The following is a 21,915-nucleotide window of genomic DNA, read 5'->3' as shown; positions in this document are numbered from 1 at the left end:
AACACTCCTAATCACTCCTTCTTTGTCTTATTTTCTTATTTTTCCACTTTAATTATATATTCACATAATCCTAAGTACTTTTTAAATACGCAACATATTGTGGTGGCTTCTCCCCACACTGAAAAGACAAAGACAACTGTTGCATGGAGATAAAAGTAGAGGGAGTGATGGCTAAAAATGGCTACAAGTGCTCTCTTCTCCTCCTCTCTCCTTGAGGAGTTGAATCAGTGGGCTGCTAACAAGGCCTTTTATTGGATCAGTCAACGTTATGGCCATATCAGAAACAAAAACACAATCCATTCACTTACTGGAGGAGAAGGGCACTTTCAGACAACGCTCATCTCCGGAATAACAAAATCTCTTCCTTTCCAACCTTTCACTTGTTTACATGAATGTAACCGTAGTGAAAACAAATAGGAGGAGAACTGACGTTGTTGACTTGGTGATATAAGGATATATATACTCCAGTAAAGAGGTGAGTCTCCAGCCCTCTACCTCTCTTCACTCCCTACTGAGTCCTGCGCTCTTCATCACGATCTCTCTCCGCCTCCTCCTCTGCTCATTTGCCTGTGTCTCCATCAAATACATCCTTCTCTCCATCTCTCCCATCTCTCTTCCTTTCCATCACTCCCTCTGTCTCCATTTCTGGGACTGTCATTTCATCATGACTTTCCTCCTCTCTCTCACGCTCTGCTCCAGCCCTCCTATATCGTCGTCTTGATTCATTTAGGTGGCTTAGCTTACCTCCTCTCTTTCTTTCCTTTCAGAAACCGGAACCTTCCTCAGCCTCACATCAGACCATTTCTATATCCCCATGCATATATGTATGTATTTCTCCCCTCATCCAGACCATCCAGCTAGTGTGCGTGTGTGTAATGGACTGTGACGTGTTCAAAGGGCCGGTGCTTGGTACTGATCTGCCCCAGGTCGCTCTCTCAGGCTCTGCGGGAACTCAAAGCCAATCGAGTAAGAAAGACCTGAAGTCAAAATGAAAAGTGATCCTTTTCACTTTCAACTACTTCATTCTATTAACCACTATGTCTGTGAGTGCCCCACAGCCTAAGAGAGACCGAGAGAGAGGGAGAGAGAGAAGGCGAGATGAGAGAAAGAGAGAGAGAAGGGGAGAGAGAGAGAGAGAAGGGGAGATGAGAGAAGGGGAGAGAAAGAGAGAGAGAGAAGGGGAGAGAGAGAGAGAGAGAGAGAGAGTGAGAGAGAGCGACCGAGAGAGAAGGGGAGAGAGAGAGAGAAGGGGAGAGAGAGAGAGAGAGAAGGGGAGAGAGAGAGAGAGAAGGGGAGAGAGAGAGGGAGAGAGAGAAGGGGAGATGAGAGAAGGGGAGAGAGAGAAAGAGAGACCGAGAGAGAAGGGGAGAGAGAGAAAGAGAGAAAGGGAGAGAGAGAAAGAGAGAGAGAGAAAGGGAGAGAGAGAAAGAAAGAGAGAGAAGGGGAGAGAGAGAAAGAGAGAAGGGCAGAGAGAGAGAGAGAAGGGGAGAGAGAGAGAGAGAAGGGGAGAGAGAGAGAGAAGGGGAGAGAGAGAGAGGGAGAGAGAGAAGGGGAGAGAGAGAGAGAGAAAGGGAGAGAGAGAGAGAGAGAAAGGGAGAGAGAGAGAGAGAGAAAGGGAGAGAGAGAGAGAAAGAAAGAGAGAAGGGGAGAGAGGGAGAGGGAGAAGGGGAGAGAGAGAGAAAGAGGGGAGAGAGGGCGAGGGCGAGAGAGAAGGGGAGAGAGGGCGAGGGCGAGAGCGAGAGAGAAGGGGGGAGAAAGGGAGAGAGAGAGAGAGAGAAAGAAAGAGAGAGAAGGGGAGAGAGGGAGAGGGAGAAGGGGAGAGACAGAGAAAGAGAGGAGAGAGAGGTGTGTGTAAAAGTCAGATAGAAACAGAGTAAGAAAGAGGAAATGACAGAGAGAGGGAGAGAACGAGGGAGAATAGGATAGACGGAGGAATATTGAATATTGTGCCTTTTTGAGCCGTACCATGTTTTCTAAAGACTGTCTGACCATCTTCCTCTCTACTCTGTCATCACCATTCACTGTAACCATACCCTGACCCATAATATAACAGGCAAACACACACACGCACATCACATGCCATCATATAGTTACACCGCCGTGGAAATGTGTGTGTACTCTCCAGGCATTTGTGTGAATGAAATAATAGCCTTCTGAACGAAATGGAGAACAAGGCCAGAGAAACACATTACTACGTCAACAGCAACAACAGCAGCAACGACAGCAGCTGCAGACAAACAGCCAGGCTTAACCCTGACCAGAGGCTGAATCACAACTAGGGAGGGTAATTATGTATAGTAACCACATCGCTAAATACTAAAGAACCACTACCTTTGTTACGTTTACCATATTGTAGTGGTTATAGTTGTGGTTTTGTTTATAACGGAGGGTGTCATTTTGGCTACAGGGGTTGTGGCTATGGTCGTATTGACTGTGGTTCATGATACTGACTGTGGTACTGACAGGGCAGAGGTTGTATTCATTATGCTACTGACAGGGCAGAGGTTGTATTCATCATGCTACTGACTGTGGTACTGACAGGGCAGAGGTTGTATTCATCATGCTACTGACAGGGCAGAGGTTGTATTCATCATGCTACTGACTGTGGTACTGACAGGGCAGAGGTTGTATTCATCATGCTACTGACTGTGATACTGACAGGGCAGAGGTTGTATTCATTATGATACTGACTGTGATACTGACAGGGCAGAGGTTGTATTCATCATGCTACTGACAGGGCAGAGGTTGTATTCATCATGCTACTGACAGGGCAGAGGTTGTATTCATTATGATACTGACAGGGCAGAGGTTGTATTCATTATGATACTGACTGTGATACTGACAGGGCAGAGGTTGTATTCATTATGATACTGACAGGGCAGAGGTTGTATTCATCATGCTACTGACAGGGCAGAGGTTGTATTCATTATGATACTGACAGGACAGTGGTTGTATTCATCATGCTACTGACAGGGCAGAGGTTGTATTCATTATGATACTGACAGGGCAGAGGTTGTATTCATTATGATACTGACTGTGATACTGACAGGGCAGAGGTTGTATTCATCATGCTACTGACAGGGCAGAGGTTGTATTCATCATGATACTGACAGGGCAGAGGTTGTATTCATCATGCTACTGACAGGACAGTGGTTGTATTCATCATGCTACTGACAGGGCAGAGGTTGTATTCATTATGATACTGACTGTGATACTGACAGGGCAGAGGTTGTATTCATTATGATACTGACAGGACAGTGGTTGTATTCATCATGCTACTGACAGGGCAGAGGTTGTATTCATCATGCTACTGACAGGGCAGAGGTTGTATTCATTATGATACTGACTGTGATACTGACAGGGCAGAGGTTGTATTCATTATGATACTGACAGGGCAGAGGTTGTATTCATTATGATACTGACAGGGCAGAGGTTGTATTCATTATGATACTGACTGTGATACTGACAGGGCAGAGGTTGTATTCATCATGCTACTGACTGTGATACTGACAGGACAGACGTTGTATTCATCATGATACTGACTGTGGTACTGACAGGACAGAGGTTGTATTCATCATGATACTGACAGGGCAGAGGTTGTATTCATTATGATACTGACAGGGCAGAGGTTGTATTCATTATGATACTGACAGGGCAGAGGTTGTATTCATTATGATACTGACTGTGATACTGACAGGGCAGAGGTTGTATTCATCATGCTACTGACAGGGCAGAGGTTGTATTCATCATGATACTGACAGGGCAGAGGTTGTATTCATCATGCTACTGACAGGGCAGAGGTTGTATTCATCATGCTACTGACAGGGCAGAGGTTGTATTCATTATGATACTGACTGTGATACTGACCGTGCAGTGGTTGTGCTGCTGCAGCAGGGTGGGGACATCTCCTCCTATGGGCATCTGTTTGGCCAGGTCCTCATCCTTCAGACAGATCCACCTCCACAGCTCCTCCAGCAGGCTCAGCAGACGACTCCAACGCTCTGCACTCGCCTCCAGGTGAGCCCTGGAAACACATGGTCATTACATAGTAACATTACAGTTACAGCCAGGGTTGGGTCATTACATAGTAACATTACAGTTACAACCAGGGTTGGGTCATTACATAGTAACATTACAGTTACAACCAGGGTTGGGTCATTACATAGTAACATTACAGTTACAACCAGGGTTGGGTCATTACATAGTAACATTACAGGTCCAACCAGGGTTGGGTCATTACATAGTAACATTACAGTTACAACCAGGGTTGGGTCATTACATAGTAACATTACAGTTACAACCAGGGTTGGGTCATTACATAGTAACATTACAGTTACAACCAGGGTTGGGTCATTACATAGTAACATTACAGTTACAACCAGGGTTGGGTCATTATATAGTAACATTACAGTTACAGCCAGGGTTGGGTCATTACATAGTAACATTACAGGTCCAACCAGGGTTGGGTCATTACATAGTAACATTACAGTTACAGCCAGGGTTGGGTCATTATATAGTAACATTACAGTTACAGCCAGGGTTGGGTCATTACATAGTAACATTACAGTTACAACCAGGGTTGGGTCATTACATAGTAACATTACAGTTACAGCCAGGGTTGGGTCATTACATAGTAACATTACAGTTACAACCAGGGTTGGGTCATTACATAGTAACATTACAGTTACAACCAGGGTTGGGTCATTACATAGTAACATTACAGTTACAGCCAGGGTTGGGTCATTACATAGTAACATTACAGTTACAACCAGGGTTGGGTCATTACATAGTAACATTACAGTTACAACCAGGGTTGGGTCATTACATAGTAACATTACAGGTCCAACTAGGGTTGGGTCATTACATAGTAACATTACGGTTACAGCCAGGGTTGGGTCATTACATAGTAACATTACAGTTACAACCAGGGTTGGGTCATTACATAGTAACATTACAGTTACAACCAGGGTTGGGTCATTACATAGTAACATTACAGTTACAACCAGGGTTGGGTCATTACATAGTAACATTACAGTTACAGCCAGGGTTGGGTCATTATATAGTAACATTACAGTTACAACCAGGGTTGGGTCATTACATAGTAACATTACGGTTACAGCCAGGGTTGGGTCATTACATAGTAACATTACAGTTACAACCAGTGTTGGGTCATTACATAGTAACATTACAGTTACAACCAGGGTTGGGTCATTACATAGTAACATTACAGTTACAACCAGGGTTGGGTCATTACATAGTAACATTACAGTTACAACCAGGGTTGGGTCATTACATAGTAACATTACAGTTACAGCCAGGGTTGGGTCATTATATAGTAACATTACAGTTACAACCAGGGTTGGGTCATTACATAGTAACATTACGGTTACAGCCAGGGTTGGGTCATTACATAGTAACATTACAGTTACAACCAGGGTTGGGTCATTACATAGTAACATTACAGTTACAACCAGGGTTGGGTCATTACATAGTAACATTACAGTTACAACCAGGGTTGGGTCATTACATAGTAACATTACAGTTACAGCCAGGGTTGGGTCATTATATAGTAACATTACAGTTACAACCAGGGTTGGGTCATTACATAGTAACATTACAGTTACAGCCAGGGTTGGGTCATTACATAGTAACATTACAGTTACAACCAGGGTTGGGTCATTACATAGTAACATTACAGTTACAACCAGGGTTGGGTCATTACATAGTAACATTACAGTTACAACCAGGGTTGGGTCATTACATAGTAACATTACAGTTACAACCAGGGTTGGGTCATTACATAGTAACATTACAGTTACAGCCAGGGTTGGGTCATTATATAGTAACATTACAGTTACAACCAGGGTTGGGTCATTACATAGTAACATTACGGTTACAACCAGGGTTGGGTCATTACATAGTAACATTACGGTTACAGCCAGGGTTGGGTCATTACATAGTAACATTACAGTTACAACCAGGGTTTACAGGGTCATTACATAGTAACATTACAGTTACAGCCAGGGTTGGGTCATTACATAGTAACATTACAGTTACAACGAGGGTTGGGTCATTATATAGTAACATTACAGTTACAGCCAGGGTTGGGTCATTACCTAGTAACATTACAGTTACAACCAGGGTTGGGTCATTACATAGTAACATTACAGTTACAACCAGGGTTGGGTCATTACATAGTAACATTACAGTTACAACCAGGGTTGGGTCATTACATAGTAACATTAACATTACAGTTACAACCAGGGTTGGGTCATTACATAGTAACATTACAGTTACAACCTGGGTTGGTCATTACATAGTAACATTACAGTTACAACCAGGGTTGGGTCATTACCTAGTAACATTACAGTTACAGCCAGGGTTGGGTCATTACATAGTAACATTACAGTTACAACCAGGGTTGGGTCATTACATAGTAACATTACAGTTACAACCAGGGTTGGGTCATTACATAGTAACATTACAGTTACAACCAGGGTTGGGTCATTACATAGTAACATTACAGTTACAACCAGGGTTGGGTCATTACATAGTAACATTACAGTTACAACCAGGGTTGGGTCATTACATAGTAACATTACAGTTACAGCCAGGGTTGGGTCATTACATAGTAACATTACAGTTACAACCAGGGTTGGGTCATTACATAGTAACATTACAGTTACAACCAGGGTTGGGTCATTACATAGTAACATTACAGTTACAACCAGGGTTGGGTCATTACATAGTAACATTACAGTTACAGCCAGGGTTGGGTCATTACATAGTAACATTACAGTTACAACCAGGGTTGGGTCATTACATAGTAACATTACAGTTACAACCAGGGTTGGGTCATTACATAGTAACATTACAGTTACAACCAGGGTTGGGTCATTACATAGTAACATTACAGTTACAACCAGGGTTGGGTCATTACATAGTAACATTACAGTTACAACCAGGGTTGGGTCATTACATAGTAACATTACAGTTACAACCAGGGTTGGGTCATTACATAGTAACATTACAGTTACAACCAGGGTTGGGTCATTACATAGTAACATTACAGTTACAGCCAGGGTTGGGTCATTACATAGTAACATTACAGTTACAGCCAGGGTTGGGTCATTACATAGTAACATTACAGGGGGTTGGGTCATTACATAGTAACATTACAGTTACAACCAGGGTTGGGTCATTACATAGTAACATTACAGTTACAACCAGGGTTGGGTCATTACATAGTAACATTACAGTTACAACCAGGGTTGGGTCATTACATAGTAACATTACAGTTACACCAGGGTTGGGTCATTATATAGTAACATTACAGTTACAACCAGCCAGGGTTGGGTCATTACAACATACAGTAACCAGGGTTGGGTCAGTTACAGTTACAGCCAGGGTTGGGTCATTACATAGTAACATTACAGTTACAGCCAGGGTTGGGTCATTACATAGTAACATTACAGTTACAACCAGGGTTATTACAAGTAACATTACAGGGTTTGGGTCATTACATAGTAACATTACAGTTACAACCAGGGTTGGGTCATTACATAGTAACATTACAGTTACAACCAGGGTTGGGTCATTACATAGTAACATTACAGTTACAACCAGGGTTGGGTCATTACATAGTAACATTACAGTTACAACCAGGGTTGGGTCATTACATAGTAACATTACAACATTATTACATAGTAACATTACAGTTACAACCAGGGTTGGGTCATTACATAGTAACATTACAGTTACAACCAGGGTTGGGTCATTACATAGTAACATTACAGTTACAACCAGGGTTGGGTCATTACATAGTAACATTACAGTTACAACCAGGGTTGGGTCATTACATAGTAACATTACAGTTACAACCAGGGTTGGGTCATTACATAGTAACATTACAGTTACAACCAGGGTTGGGTCATTACATAGTAACATTACAGTTACAACCAGGGTTGGGTCATTACATAGTAACATTACAGTTACAACCAGGGTTGGGTCATTACATAGTAACATTACAGTTACAACCAGGGTTGGGTCATTACATAGTAACATTACAGTTACAACCAGGGTTGGGTCATTACATAGTAACATTACAGTTACAACCAGGGTTGGGTCATTACATAGTAACATTACAGTTACAAGGGTTGGGTCATTACATAGTAACATTACAGTTACAACCAGGGTTGGGTCATTACATAGTAACATTACAGTTACAACCAGGGTTGGGTCATTACATAGTAACATTACAGTTACAACCAGGGTTGGGTCATTACATAGTAACATTACAGTTACAACCAGGGTTGGGTCCAGGTTACAGTTGGGTCATTACATAGTAACATTACAGTTACAACCAGGGTTGGGTCATTACATAGTAACATTACAGTTACAACCAGGGTTGGGTCATTACATAGTAACATTACAGTTACAACCAGGGTTGGGTCATTACATAGTAACATTACAGTTACAGCCAGGGTTGGGTCATTATATAGTAACATTACAGTTACAACCAGGGTTGGGTCATTACATAGTAACATTACAGTTACAGCCAGGGTTGGGTCATTACATAGTAACATTACAGTTACAACCAGGGTTGGGTCATTACATAGTAACATTACAGTTACACATTACAGTAACATACAGTTACAACCAGGGTTGGGTCATTATATAGTAACATTACAGTTACAACCAGGGTTGGGTCATTACATAGTAACATTACAGTTACAGCCAGGGTTGGGTCATTACATAGTAACAGTTACAACCAGGGTAACATTACAGTTACAGCCAGGGTTGGGTCATTACATAGTAACATTACAGTTACAACCAGGGTTGGGTCATTACATAGTAACATTACAGTTACAGCCAGGGTTGGGTCATTACATAGTAACATTACAGGGTTGGGTCATTACATAGTAACATTACAGTTACAACCAGGGTTGGGTCATTACATAGTAACATTACAGTTACAACCAGGGTTGGGTCATTACATAGTAACATTACGGTTACAGCCAGGGTTGGGTCATTACATAGTAACATTACAGTTACAACCAGGGTTGGTCATTACATAGTAACATTACAGTTACAACCAGGGTTGGGTCATTACCTAGTAACATTACAGTTACAGCCAGGGTTGGGTCATTACATAGTAACATTACAGTTACAACCAGGGTTGGGTCATTACATAGTAACATTACAGTTACAACCAGGGTTGGGTCATTACATAGTAACATTACGGTTACAACCAGGGTTGGGTCATTACATAGTAACATTACGGTTACAACCAGGGTTGGGTCATTACATAGTAACATTACAGTTACAGCCAGGGTCATTACATAGTAACATTACAGTTACAACCAGGGTTGGGTCATTACATAGTAACATTACAGTTACAGCCAGGGTTGGGTCATTACATAGTAACATTACAGTTACAACCAGGGTTGGGTCATTACATAGTAACATTACAGTTACAACCAGGGTTGGGTCATTACATAGTAACATTACAGTTACAACCAGGGTTGGGTCATTACATAGTAACATTACAGTTACAACCAGGGTTGGGTCATTACATAGTAACATTACAGTTACAACCAGGGTTGGGTCATTACATAGTAACATTACAGTTACAACCAGGGTTGGTAACATTACAGTCATTACATAGTAACATTACAGTTACAGCCAGGGTTGGGTCATTATATAGTAACATTACAGTTACAACCAGGGTTGGGTCATTACATAGTAACATTACAGTTACAAGGGTTGGGTCATTACATAGTAACATTACAGTTACAACCAGGGTTGGTTGGGTCATTACATAGTAACATTACAGTTACAACCAGGGTTGGGTCATTACATAGTAACATTACAGTTACAACCAGGGTTGGGTCATTACATAGTAACATTACAGTTACAACCAGGGTTGGGTCATTACATAGTTACATAGTAACATTACAGTTACAACCAGGGTTACATAGTAACATTACAGTTACAACCAGGGTTGGTCATTACATAGTAACATTACAGTTACAACCAGGGTTGGGTCATTACATAGTAACATTACAGTTACAACCAGGGTTGGGTCATTACATAGTAACATTACAGTTACAACCAGGGTTGGGTCATTACATAGTAACATTACAGTTACAGCCAGGGTTGGGTCATTACATAGTAACATTACAGGTTGGGTCATTACAACCAGGGGTTGGGTCATTACATAGTAACATTACAGTTACAGCCAGGGTTGGGTCATTATAGTAACATTACAGTTACAACCAGGGTTATTACATAGTAACATACAGTTACAACCAGGGTTGGGTCATTACATAGTAACATTACAGTTACAACCAGGGTTGGGTCATTACATAGTAACATTACAGTTACAACCAGGGTTGGGTCATTACATAGTAACATTACAGTTACAGCCAGGGTTGGGTCATTATATAGTAACATTACAGTTACAGCCAGGGTTGGGTCATTACATAGTAACATTACAGTTACAACCAGGGTTGGGTCATTACATAGTAACATTACGGTTACAGCCAGGGTTGGGTCATTACATAGTAACATTACAGTTACAACCAGGGTTGGGTCATTACATAGTAACATTACAGTTACAACCAGGGTTGGGTCATTACATAGTAACATTACGGTTACAGCCAGGGTTGGGTCATTACATAGTAACATTACAGTTACAACCAGGGTTGGGTCATTATATAACATTACAGTAACATTACAGTTACAACCAGGGTTGGGTCATTACATAGTAACATTACAGTTACAACCAGGGTTGGGTCATTACATAGTAACATTACAGTTACAACCAGGGTTGGGTCATTACATAGTAACATTACAGTTACAACCAGGGTTGGGTCATTACATAGTAACATTACAGTTACAACCAGGGTTGGGTCATTACATAGTAACATTACAGTTACAACCAGGGTTGGGTCATTACATAGTAACATTACAGTTACAACCAGGGTTGGGTCATTACATAGTAACATTACAGTTACAGCCAGGGTTGGGTCATTATATAGTAACATTACAGTTACAACCAGGGTTGGGTCATTACATAGTAACATTACAGTTACAGCCAGGGTTGGGTCATTACATAGTAACATTACAGTTACAACCAGGGTTGGGTCATTACATAGTAACATTACAGTTACAACCAGGGTTGGGTCATTACATAGTAACATTACAGTTACAACCAGGGTTGGGTCATTACATAGTAACATTACAGTTACAGCCAGGGTTGGGTCATTATATAGTAACATTACAGTTACAACCAGGGTTGGGTCAGTAACATTACAGTTACAACCAGGTTGGGTCATTACATAGTAACATTACAGTTACAGCCAGGGTTGGGTCATTACATAGTAACATTACAGTTACAACCAGGGTTGGGTCATTACATAGTAACATTACAGTTACAACCAGGGTTGGGTCATTACATAGTAACATTACAGTTACAACCAGGGTTGGGTCATTACATAGTAACATTACAGTTACAACCAGGGTTGGGTCATTACATAGTAACATTACAGTTACAGCCAGGGTTGGGTCATTATATAGTAACATTCAGTTACAACCAGGGTTGGGTCATTACATAGTTACAACCAGGGTTGGGTCATTACATAGTAACATTACGGTTACAGCCAGGGTTGGGTCATTACATAGTAACATTACAGTTACAACCAGGGTTGGGTCATTACATAGTAACATTACAGTTACAGCCAGGGTTGGGTCATTATATAGTAACATTACAGTTACAACCAGGGTTGGGTCATTACATAGTAACATTACAGTTACAGCCAGGGTTGGGTCATTATATAGTAACATTACAGTTACAACCAGGGTTGGGTCATTATATAGTAACATTACAGTTACAGCCAGGGTTGGGTCATTACATAGTAACATTACAGTTACAGCCAGGGTTGGGTCATTACATAGTAACATTACAGTTACAACCAGGGTTGGGTCATTACATAGTAACATTACAGTTACAACCAGGGTTGGGTCATTACATAGTAACATAACAGTTACAACCAGGGTTGGGTCATTACATAGTAACATTACAGTTACAACCAGGGTTGGGTCATTACTTAGTAACATTACAGTTACAACCAGGGTTGGGTCATTACATAGTAACATTACGGTTACAGCCAGGGTTGGGTCATTACATAGTAACATTACAGTTACAACCAGGGTTGGGTCATTACATAGTAACATTACAGTTACAACCAGGGTTGGGTCATTACATAGTAACATTACAGTTACAACCAGGGTTGGGTCATTACATAGTAACATTACAGTTACAGCCAGGGTTGGGTCATTATATAGTAACATTACAGTTACAACCAGGGTTGGGTCATTACATAGTAACATTACGGTTACAGCCAGGGTTGGGTCATTACATAGTAACATTACAGTTACAACCAGGGTTGGGTCATTACATAGTAACACTACAGTTACAACCAGGGTTGGGTCATTACATAGTAACATTACAGTTACAACCAGGGTTGGGTCATTACATAGTAACATTACAGTTACAACAGGGGTTGGGTCATTACATAGTAACATTACAGTTACAGCCAGGGTTGGGTCATTATATAGTAACATTACAGTTACAACCAGGGTTGGGTCATTACATAGTAACATTACAACCAGGTTACAGCCAGGGTTGGGTCATTACATAGTAACATTACAGTTACAACCAGGGTTGGGTCATTACATAGTAACATTACAGTTACAGCCAGGGTTGGGTCATTATATAGTAACATTACAGTTACAACCAGGGTTGGGTCATTACATAGTAACATTACGGTTACAGCCAGGGTTGGGTCATTACATAGTAACATTACAGTTACAACCAGGGTTGGGTCATTACATAGTAACATTACAGTTACAGCCAGGGTTGGGTCATTATATAGTAACATTACAGTTACAACCAGGGTTGGGTCATTACATAGTAACATTACGTAACATTACAGTTACAGCCAGGGTTGGGTCATTACATAGTAACATTACAGTTACAACCAGGGTTGGGTCATTACATTAGGGTTAACATTAACAGTTACAACCAGGGTTGGGTCATTACATAGTAACATTACAGTTACAACCAGGGTTGGGTCATTACATAGTAACATTACAGTCATTACATAGTAACATAACAGTTACAACCAGGGTTGGGTCATTACATAGTAACATTACAGTTACAACCAGGGTTGGGTCATTACATAGTAACATTACAGTTACAACCAGGGTTGGGTCATTACATAGTAACATTACGGTTACAGCCAGGGTTGGGTCATTACATAGTAACATTACAGTTACAGCCAGGGTTGGGTCATTACATAGTAACATTACAGTTACAACCAGGGTTGGGTCATTACATAGTAACATTACAGTTACAACCAGGGTTGGGTCATTACATAGTAACATTACAGTTACAGCCAGGGTTGGGTCATTATATAGTAACATTACAGTTACAGCCAGGGTTGGGTCATTACATAGTAACATTACAGGTCCAACCAGGGTTGGGTCATTACATAGTAACATTACAGTTACAGCCAGGGTTGGGTCATTACATAGTAACATTACAGTTACAACCAGGGTTGGGTCATTACATAGTAACATTACAGTTACAACCAGGGTTGGGTCATTACATAGTAACATTACAGTTACAACCAGGGTTGGGTCATTACATAGTAACATTACAGTTACAACCAGGGTTGGGTCATTATATAGTAACATTACAGTTACAACCAGGGTTGGGTCATTACATAGTAACATTACGGTTACAGCCAGGGTTGGGTCATTACATAGTAACATTACAGTTACAACCAGGGTTGGGTCATTACATAGTAACATTACAGTTACAACCAGGGTTGGGTCATTACATAGTAACATTACAGTTACAACCAGGGTTGGGTCATTACATAGTAACATTACAGTTACAACCAGGGTTGGGTCATTACATAGTAACATTACAGTTACAGCCAGGGTTGGGTCATTATATAGTAACATTACAGTTACAACCAGGGTTGGGTCATTACATAGTAACATTACGGTTACAGCCAGGGTTGGGTCATTACATAGTAACATTACAGTTACAACCAGGGTTGGGTCATTACATAGTAACATTACAGTTACAACCAGGGTTGGGTCATTACATAGTAACATTACAGTTACAACCAGGGTTGGGTCATTACATAGTAACATTACAGTTACAGCCAGGGTTGGGTCATTATATAGTAACATTACAGTTACAACCAGGGTTGGGTCATTACATAGTAACATTACGGTTACAGCCAGGGTTGGGTCATTACATAGTAACATTACAGTTACAACCAGGGTTGGGTCATTACATAGTAACATTACAGTTACAACCAGGGTTGGGTCATTACATAGTAACATTACAGTTACAACCAGGGTTGGGTCATTACATAGTAACATTACAGTTACAACCAGGGTTGGGTCATTACATAGTAACATTACAGTTACAGCCAGGGTTGGGTCATTATATAGTAACATTACAGTTACAACCAGGGTTGGGTCATTACATAGTAACATTACGGTTACAGCCAGGGTTGGGTCATTACATAGTAACATTATTACATAGTAGTTACAACCAGGGTTGGGTCATTACATAGTAACATTACAGTTACAGCCAGGGTTGGGTCATTATATAGTAACATTACAGTTACAACCAGGGTTGGGTCATTACATAGTAACATTACGGTTACAGCCAGGGTTGGGTCATTACATAGTAACATTACAGTTACAACCAGGGTTGGGTCATTACATAGTAACATTACAGTTACAGCCAGGGTTGGGTCATTATATAGTAACATTACAGTTACAACCAGGGTTGGGTCATTACATAGTAACATTACGGTTACAGCCAGGGTTGGGTCATTACATAGTAACATTACAGTTACAGCCAGGGTTGGGTCATTACATAGTAACATTACAGTTACAACCAGGGTTGGGTCATTACATAGTAACATTACAGTTACAACCAGGGTTGGGTCATTACATAGTAACATTACAGTTACAACCAGGGTTGGGTCATTACATAGTAACATTACAGTTACAACCAGGGTTGGGTCATTACATAGTAACATTACAGTTACAACCAGGGTTGGGTCATTACATAGTAACATTACGTAACAGGGTTGGGTCACGGTTACAGCCAGGGTTGGGTCATTACATAGTAACATTACAGTTACAACCAGGGTTGGGTCATTACATAGTAACATTACAGTTACAACCAGGGTTGGGTCATTACATAGTAACATTACAGTTACAACCAGGGTTGGGTCATTACATAGTAACATTACAGTTACAGTTACAGCCAGGGTTGGGTCATTACATAGTAACATTACAGTTACAGCCAGGGTTGGGTCATTACATAGTAACATTACAGTTACAGCCAGGGTTGGGTCATTACATAGTAACATTACAGTTACAACCAGGGTTGGGTCATTACATAGTAACATTACAGTTACAGCCAGGGTTGGGTCATTACCTAGTAACATTACAGTTACAGCCAGGGTTGGGTCATTACATAGTAACATTACAGTTACAACCAGGGTTGGGTCATTACATAGTAACATTACAGTTACAACCAGGGTTGGGTCATTACATAGTAACATTACAGTTACAACCAGGGTTGGGTCATTACATAGTAACATTACGGTTACAACCAGGGTTGGGTCATTACATAGTAACATTACGGTTACAACCAGGGTTGGGTCATTACATAGTAACATTACAGTTACAACCAGGGTTGGGTCATTACATAGTAACATTACAGTTACAGCCAGGGTTGGGTCATTACATAGTAACATTACAGTTACAACCAGGGTTGGGTCATTACATAGTAACATTACAGTTACAACCAGGGTTGGGTCATTACATAGTAACATTACAGTTACAACCAGGGTTGGGTCATTACATAGTAACATTACAGTTACAACCAGGGTTGGGTCATTACATAGTAACATTACAGTTACAACCAGGGTTGGGTCATTACATAGTAACATTACAGTTACAACCAGGGTTGGGTCATTACATAGTAACATTACAGTTACAACCAGGGTTGGGTCATTACATAGTAACATTACAGTTACAGCCAGGGTTGGGTCATTACATAGTAACATTACAGTTACAACCAGGGTTGGGTCACATGTAATACAATAAAAAAAACGGTAACTGTAATCAGTTATGTAACCAGGAAAAATATTGTAATCAGATTGCAGATAGTTTAGAAAAACTAGATGACTGCTTATTGAATTGCGAATAAATACATTATGACACCTTTCTGTTTTCTCAATGACATTCAGTTCAGCATTGAAAATGCTGTTCCACCTGAGTGAGTTTGACCACAAGTCAGAGACCGCTGTGATGACACACCAAAGCGTTTAATGGATCATTTTTGTTTTCTTCTAATGCCTCTTAAAGGTAAAGTAATCCAAAAGTAAGTGAAAGTAACAAGATTACGTCACTGAGTTTGGGTAATCCAAAAGATAAATTACTGATTACAATGTTGGACAGGTAACTACTAACGGTAACGGATTACATTCAGAAGGCAACCTACTGAACCCTGGTTACAATACGGTTAAAATGTCTACAATACAGTTATAACATGGTTGACAAATGGTTATGACATGGTTACAAGATGGTTATGACATGGTTAAAAGATGGTTATGACATGGTTAAAAGATGGTTATGACATGGTTAAAAGATGGTTATGACATGGCTACAAGATGGTTATGACATGGTTGAAACATGGTTACAAGATGGTTATGACATGGTTACAAGATGGTTATGACATGGTACAAGATGGTTGTGACATGGTTACAAGATGGTTATGACATGGTTACAAGATGGTTATGACATGGTTACAAGATGGTTGTGACATTGTTGAAACATGGTTACAAGATGGTTATGCCATGGTTATAACATGGTTGAAACATGGTTATAACATGGTTATGACATGGTTACAAGATGGTTATGACATGGTTACAAGATGGTTATGACATGGTTACAAGATGGTTATGACATGGTTGAAACGTGGTTACGAGATGGTTACAATGTGGTTATGACATGGTTACAATGTGGTTATGACATGGTTACAATGTGGTTATGACATGGTTACAATGTGGTTATGACATGGTTACAAGATGGTTATGACATGGTTGAAAGATGGTTACAAGATGGTTATGACGTGGTTCCAATGTGGTTATGACATGGTTGAAACAGTTTCAAACATGACCATGATCAGGTCCATCACCATGTAAGCAGAAGGTTAAAGCAGTTATACATCTCCAGGTGGATACTAGGACAGAATAACATGGGTAGACTGGCGAGGTTGGGGTGGGTGTGTCAACCATTACAACTGGACATATTTCAAAGTGTCCAACATCTGGAAGCATTTCAACGAGGAAACAAGAGCCTGAAAGTTACACAGAGAGTTTCCTTATCTCTAGGGCAGCCAAAACCAATTCTACGTGTGTGTGTGTGCGTGTGCGTGTGTGTAAATCCCCAAAAGTCCTCACAAGGATAGCGAAACAAGAAACATTCTCCCTTGTGGGGACATTTCCCAGGTCCCCACAAGGACAAAGGCTATTTTAAGGGAAAATAAGATTTTAAATGGAAATCAATGTAAGGTTCCCACAAAGATAGCAAAATATATGGTGTGTGTGTGTTTGTAAATCAACGTGTGTGGTTATATAGCATAATGTGTTTGATTATTCAGTGTGTGTGTCTGTGTGTGTTCCTAAATGCTTTGTTTTGACATTCTGAACATGATGTACAGCCGCACAGTCCCATAGCAACTACTCTAATTATACATGTCCAGTAATTAAGACATAATGAACCCTAAATAATACACACATGGCAGCACACATACACCCACCCTGATAACAGCTCAGCCTTAACCCTCTCCCATAGGGCAACACTGAGTACATGGTGTTGCAGTGTTTCTAACTAGTTTCACCTCTTCACCACACCACACCTCTTCACCATAACTCTCTCTTCCTCTTCACCACACCACACCTCTTCCACAACTCTCTCTTCCTCTTCACCACAACTCTCTCTTCCTCTTCACACAACCCTCTCTTCCTCTTCACACAACCCTCTCTTCCTCTTCACACAACCCTCTCTTCCTCTTCACACAACCCTCTCTTCCTCTTCACACAACCCTCTCTTCCTCTTCACACAACCCTCTCTTCCTCTTCACACAACCCTCTCTTCCTCTTCACACAACCCTCTCTTCCTCTTCACACAACCCTCTCTTCCTCTTCACCACAACCCTCTCTTCTTCGTCACCATAACTCTCTCTTCCTCTTCACCATAACTCTCTCTTCCTCTTCACCACAACCCTATCTTCCTCTTCACCATAACTCTTCCTCACAGCAACCCTCTCTTCCTCACCGCAACCCTCTCTTCCTCACAACAACCCTCTCTTCCTCACCGCAACCCTCTCTTCCTCACAACAACCCTCTCTTCCTCACAACAACCCTCTCTTCCTCACAACAACCCTCTCTTCCACTTCACCATAACTATCTCTTCCTCACCGCAACCCTCTCTTCCTCACAACAACCCTCTCTTCCTCACAACAACCCTCTCTTCCTCTTCACAACAACCCTCTCTTCCTCACCGCAACCCTCTCTTCCTCACAACAACCCTCTCTTCCTCACAACAACCCTCTCTTCCTCACAACAACCCTCTCTTCCTCTTCACAACAACCCTCTCTTCCTCACCGCAACCCTCTCTTCCTCACCGCAACCCTCTCTTCCTCACAGCAACCCTCTCTTCCTCACCGCAACCCTCTCTTCCTCACAACAACCCTCTCTTCCTCACAACAACCCTCTCTTCCTCACAACAACCCTCTCTTCCTCACAACAACCCTCTCTTCCACTTCACCATAACTATCTCTTCCTCACCGCAACCCTCTCTTCCTCACAACAACCCTCTCTTCCTCACAACAACCCTCTCTTCCTCTTCACAACAACCCTCTCTTCCTCTTCACAACAACCCTCTCTTCCTCTTCACAACAACCCTCTCTTCCTCACCGCAACCCTCTCTTCCTCACAACAACCCTCTCTTCCTCACAACAACCCTCTCTTCCTCACAACAACCCTCTCTTCCTCACAACAACCCTCTCTTCCACTTCACCATAACTATCTCTTCCTCACCGCAACCCTCTCTTCCTCACAACAACCCTCTCTTCCTCACAACAACCCTCTCTTCCTCTTCACAACAACCCTCTCTTCCTCACCGCAACCCTCTCTTCCTCACAACAACCCTCTCTTCCTCACAACAACCCTCTCTTCCTCACCGCAACCCTCTCTTCCTCACAACAACCCTCTCTTCCTCACAGCAACCCTCTCTTCCTCACAACAACCCTCTCTTCCTCTTCACAACAACCCTCTCTTCCTCTTCACAACAACCCTCTCTTCCTCACAACAACCCTCTCTTCCTCACCGCAACCCTCTCTTCCTCACAACAACCCTCTCTTCCTCTTCACAACAACCCTCTCTTCCTCTTCACAACAACCCTCTCTTCCTCACAACAACCCTCTCTTCCTCTTCACAACAACCCTCTCTTCCTCTTCACAACAACCCTCTCTTCCTCTTCACAACCCTCTCTTCCTCACAGCAACCCTCTCTTCCTCACAACAACCCTCTCTTCCTCTTCACAACAACCCTCTCTTCCTCTTCACAACAACCCTCTCTTCCTCACAACAACCCTCTCTTCCTCACAGCAACCCTCTCTTCCTCTTCACAACAACCCTCTCTTCCTCACAACAACCCTCTTCCTCTTCACAACCCTCTCTTCCTCACCACAACCCTCTCTTCTGCTTCACAACCACCCATCTCTCTCTTTATTTATGCCAAGGTTGTGGCCGCTCCTACACTGTCCAGGCCTTGTAGAGTTATGTGGCACAGTATTGGCTCAGTCAATGTCTCACAGAGGGCATATTTCATGTCCAAAGCAAAGCATACATGTTCTAGCTAGAGTTTATGGAATGGTTTCACGTACATAAATATTACACAACAAACCAGTCAGCATGGTTATGACATACACTCCTTTGCATATCTAAATGGGAATGATTATTGATTGTAATGCATTAGTCATGGTCAACTATAAATAAGAGAGTGTAGACCAGCACTGCAGTAGGTCCAGTGGATGCTTTAAAGTAACTGTCCAGTGTTTCCAGATGTATTTGTAATATGACCTAGAATTAATTACAATGTGAGTCAAATAGTTTGTCCTTCCCAAAAATGGCAATGAACTATGTTAAAAATCAGCTTTTCTGTGTTGGTAAACCCCAACCCCAGAATGATATGTGCACATACCCGTCATTAAAAATATTCATGCAAGTAGCCCACTGATTGGCCAGCTCATTCTCCTCAGGAGGACGACATCATCCTCTATGAGGAAATAGCAAGCATTGTTTTAAACTTTTATGCTTTGACCACAAATACAAGTATACGATGGGGCAACAACATTATTTGTGTATGAAAAGGTGAGATTTTCACTAGACAGTTATTTTAAAAGGAAAATGCCACTCAAAGAATATATTATGGTATTTGTTTCATTAGTCCACTGTTGACACAGTCCCAAAATGTTTTGCATGTCAATAATAAAAGTTGTCTGTCTGGGTTGGCGCACCCCCCTGGGTTGTGCCGTGGCGGAGATCTTTTTGGGCTGTACTCGGCCTTGTCTCAGGATGGTAAGTTGATGGTTGAAGATATCCCTCTAGTGGTGTGTGGGCTGTGCTTTGGCTGGGTGGGGTTATACCCTTCCTGTTTGGCCCTGTCCGGGGGTATCATCGGATGGGGCCACAGTGTCTCCTAACCCCTCCCGTCTCAGCCTCCAGTATTTATGCTGCAGTAGTTTGTGTCGGGGGGCTAAGGTCAGTTTATTACATCTGGAGTACTTCTCCTGTTCTATCCGATGTCCTGTGTGAATTTAAGTATGCTCTCTCTAATTCTCTCTTTCTCTCTTTCTTTCTCTCTCTCGGAGGACCTGAGCCCTAGGACCATGCCTCAGGACTACCTGGCATGATGACTCCTTGCTGTCCCCAGTCCACCTGACCGTGCAGCTGCTCCAGTTCCAACTGTTCTGCCTGTGATTATTATTATTTGACCATGCTGGTCATTTATGAACATTTGAACATCTTGGCCATGTTCTGTTATAATCTCCACCCGGCACAGCCAAAAGAGGACTGGCCACCCCACATAGCCTGGTTCCTCTCTAGGATTCTTCCTAGGTTTTGGCCTTTCTCGGGAGTTTTTCCTAGCCACCGTGCTTCTACACCTGCATTGCTTGCTGCTTTGGGGTTGTAGGCTGGGTTTCTGTACAGCACTTTGAGATATCAGCTGATGTATGAAGGGCTATATAAATACATTTGATTTGATTTTGATTTGTCAAGATATAAAGCTTTCAAAATACAGAAAGTGAATTTACAGTAAGTTTCAGTGAATGGTTAAGATACGAGAGTTAAAAATATAAATAACTTATTTACATAAGTATTCAGACCCTTTACTATGAGACTCGAAATTGAGGTTTCTACAACTTGTTTGGTAAATTCAATTGATTGGACATGATTTGGAAAGGCACCCACCTGTCTATATAAAGTTCCACAGTTGACAGTGCATGTCAGAGCATAAACCATGCCATGAGGTCGAAGGAATTGTCCATAGAGCTCCAAGACAGGATTGTGTCGAGGCACAGATCTGGGGAATGGTACCAACACATTTCTGCAGGGTTCCCAAGAACACAGTGGCCTCCATCATTCTGAAATGGAAGAAGTTTGTAACCACCAAGACTCTTCCTAGAGCTGGCTGCCTGGCCAAACTGAGCAATCTGGGGAGAAGGGCCATGATCAGGGAG

At 41.7% G+C, this 21,915-nt stretch overlaps 1 protein-coding gene across 14 annotated transcripts in view; it reads right to left on the bottom strand.

Annotated features, from left to right (window-relative positions):
- utrn (utrophin) overlaps positions 1 to 21,915 on the bottom strand; it is a 339,503-nt gene that overhangs the window by 104,831 nt on the left and 212,757 nt on the right. For 11 of the 14 annotated variants that reach the window (XM_064991301.1, XM_064991300.1, XM_064991305.1 and 8 more), the window contains one exon: positions 3,856 to 4,024. In XM_064991301.1, the coding sequence (XP_064847373.1) occupies positions 3,856 to 4,024 (169 nt within the window). The remainder of the gene's footprint in view (positions 1 to 3,855; positions 4,025 to 21,915) is intronic. The other 3 variants (XM_064991303.1, XM_064991306.1, XM_064991311.1) reach the window with 1 other exon arrangement.

Source organism: Oncorhynchus masou, chromosome 16, assembly GCF_036934945.1.
Source record: "Oncorhynchus masou masou isolate Uvic2021 chromosome 16, UVic_Omas_1.1, whole genome shotgun sequence".
NCBI classification, from domain to species: Eukaryota; Metazoa; Chordata; class Actinopteri; order Salmoniformes; family Salmonidae; genus Oncorhynchus; species Oncorhynchus masou.
This window is presented reverse-complemented; position numbering and strand designations above follow the sequence as displayed.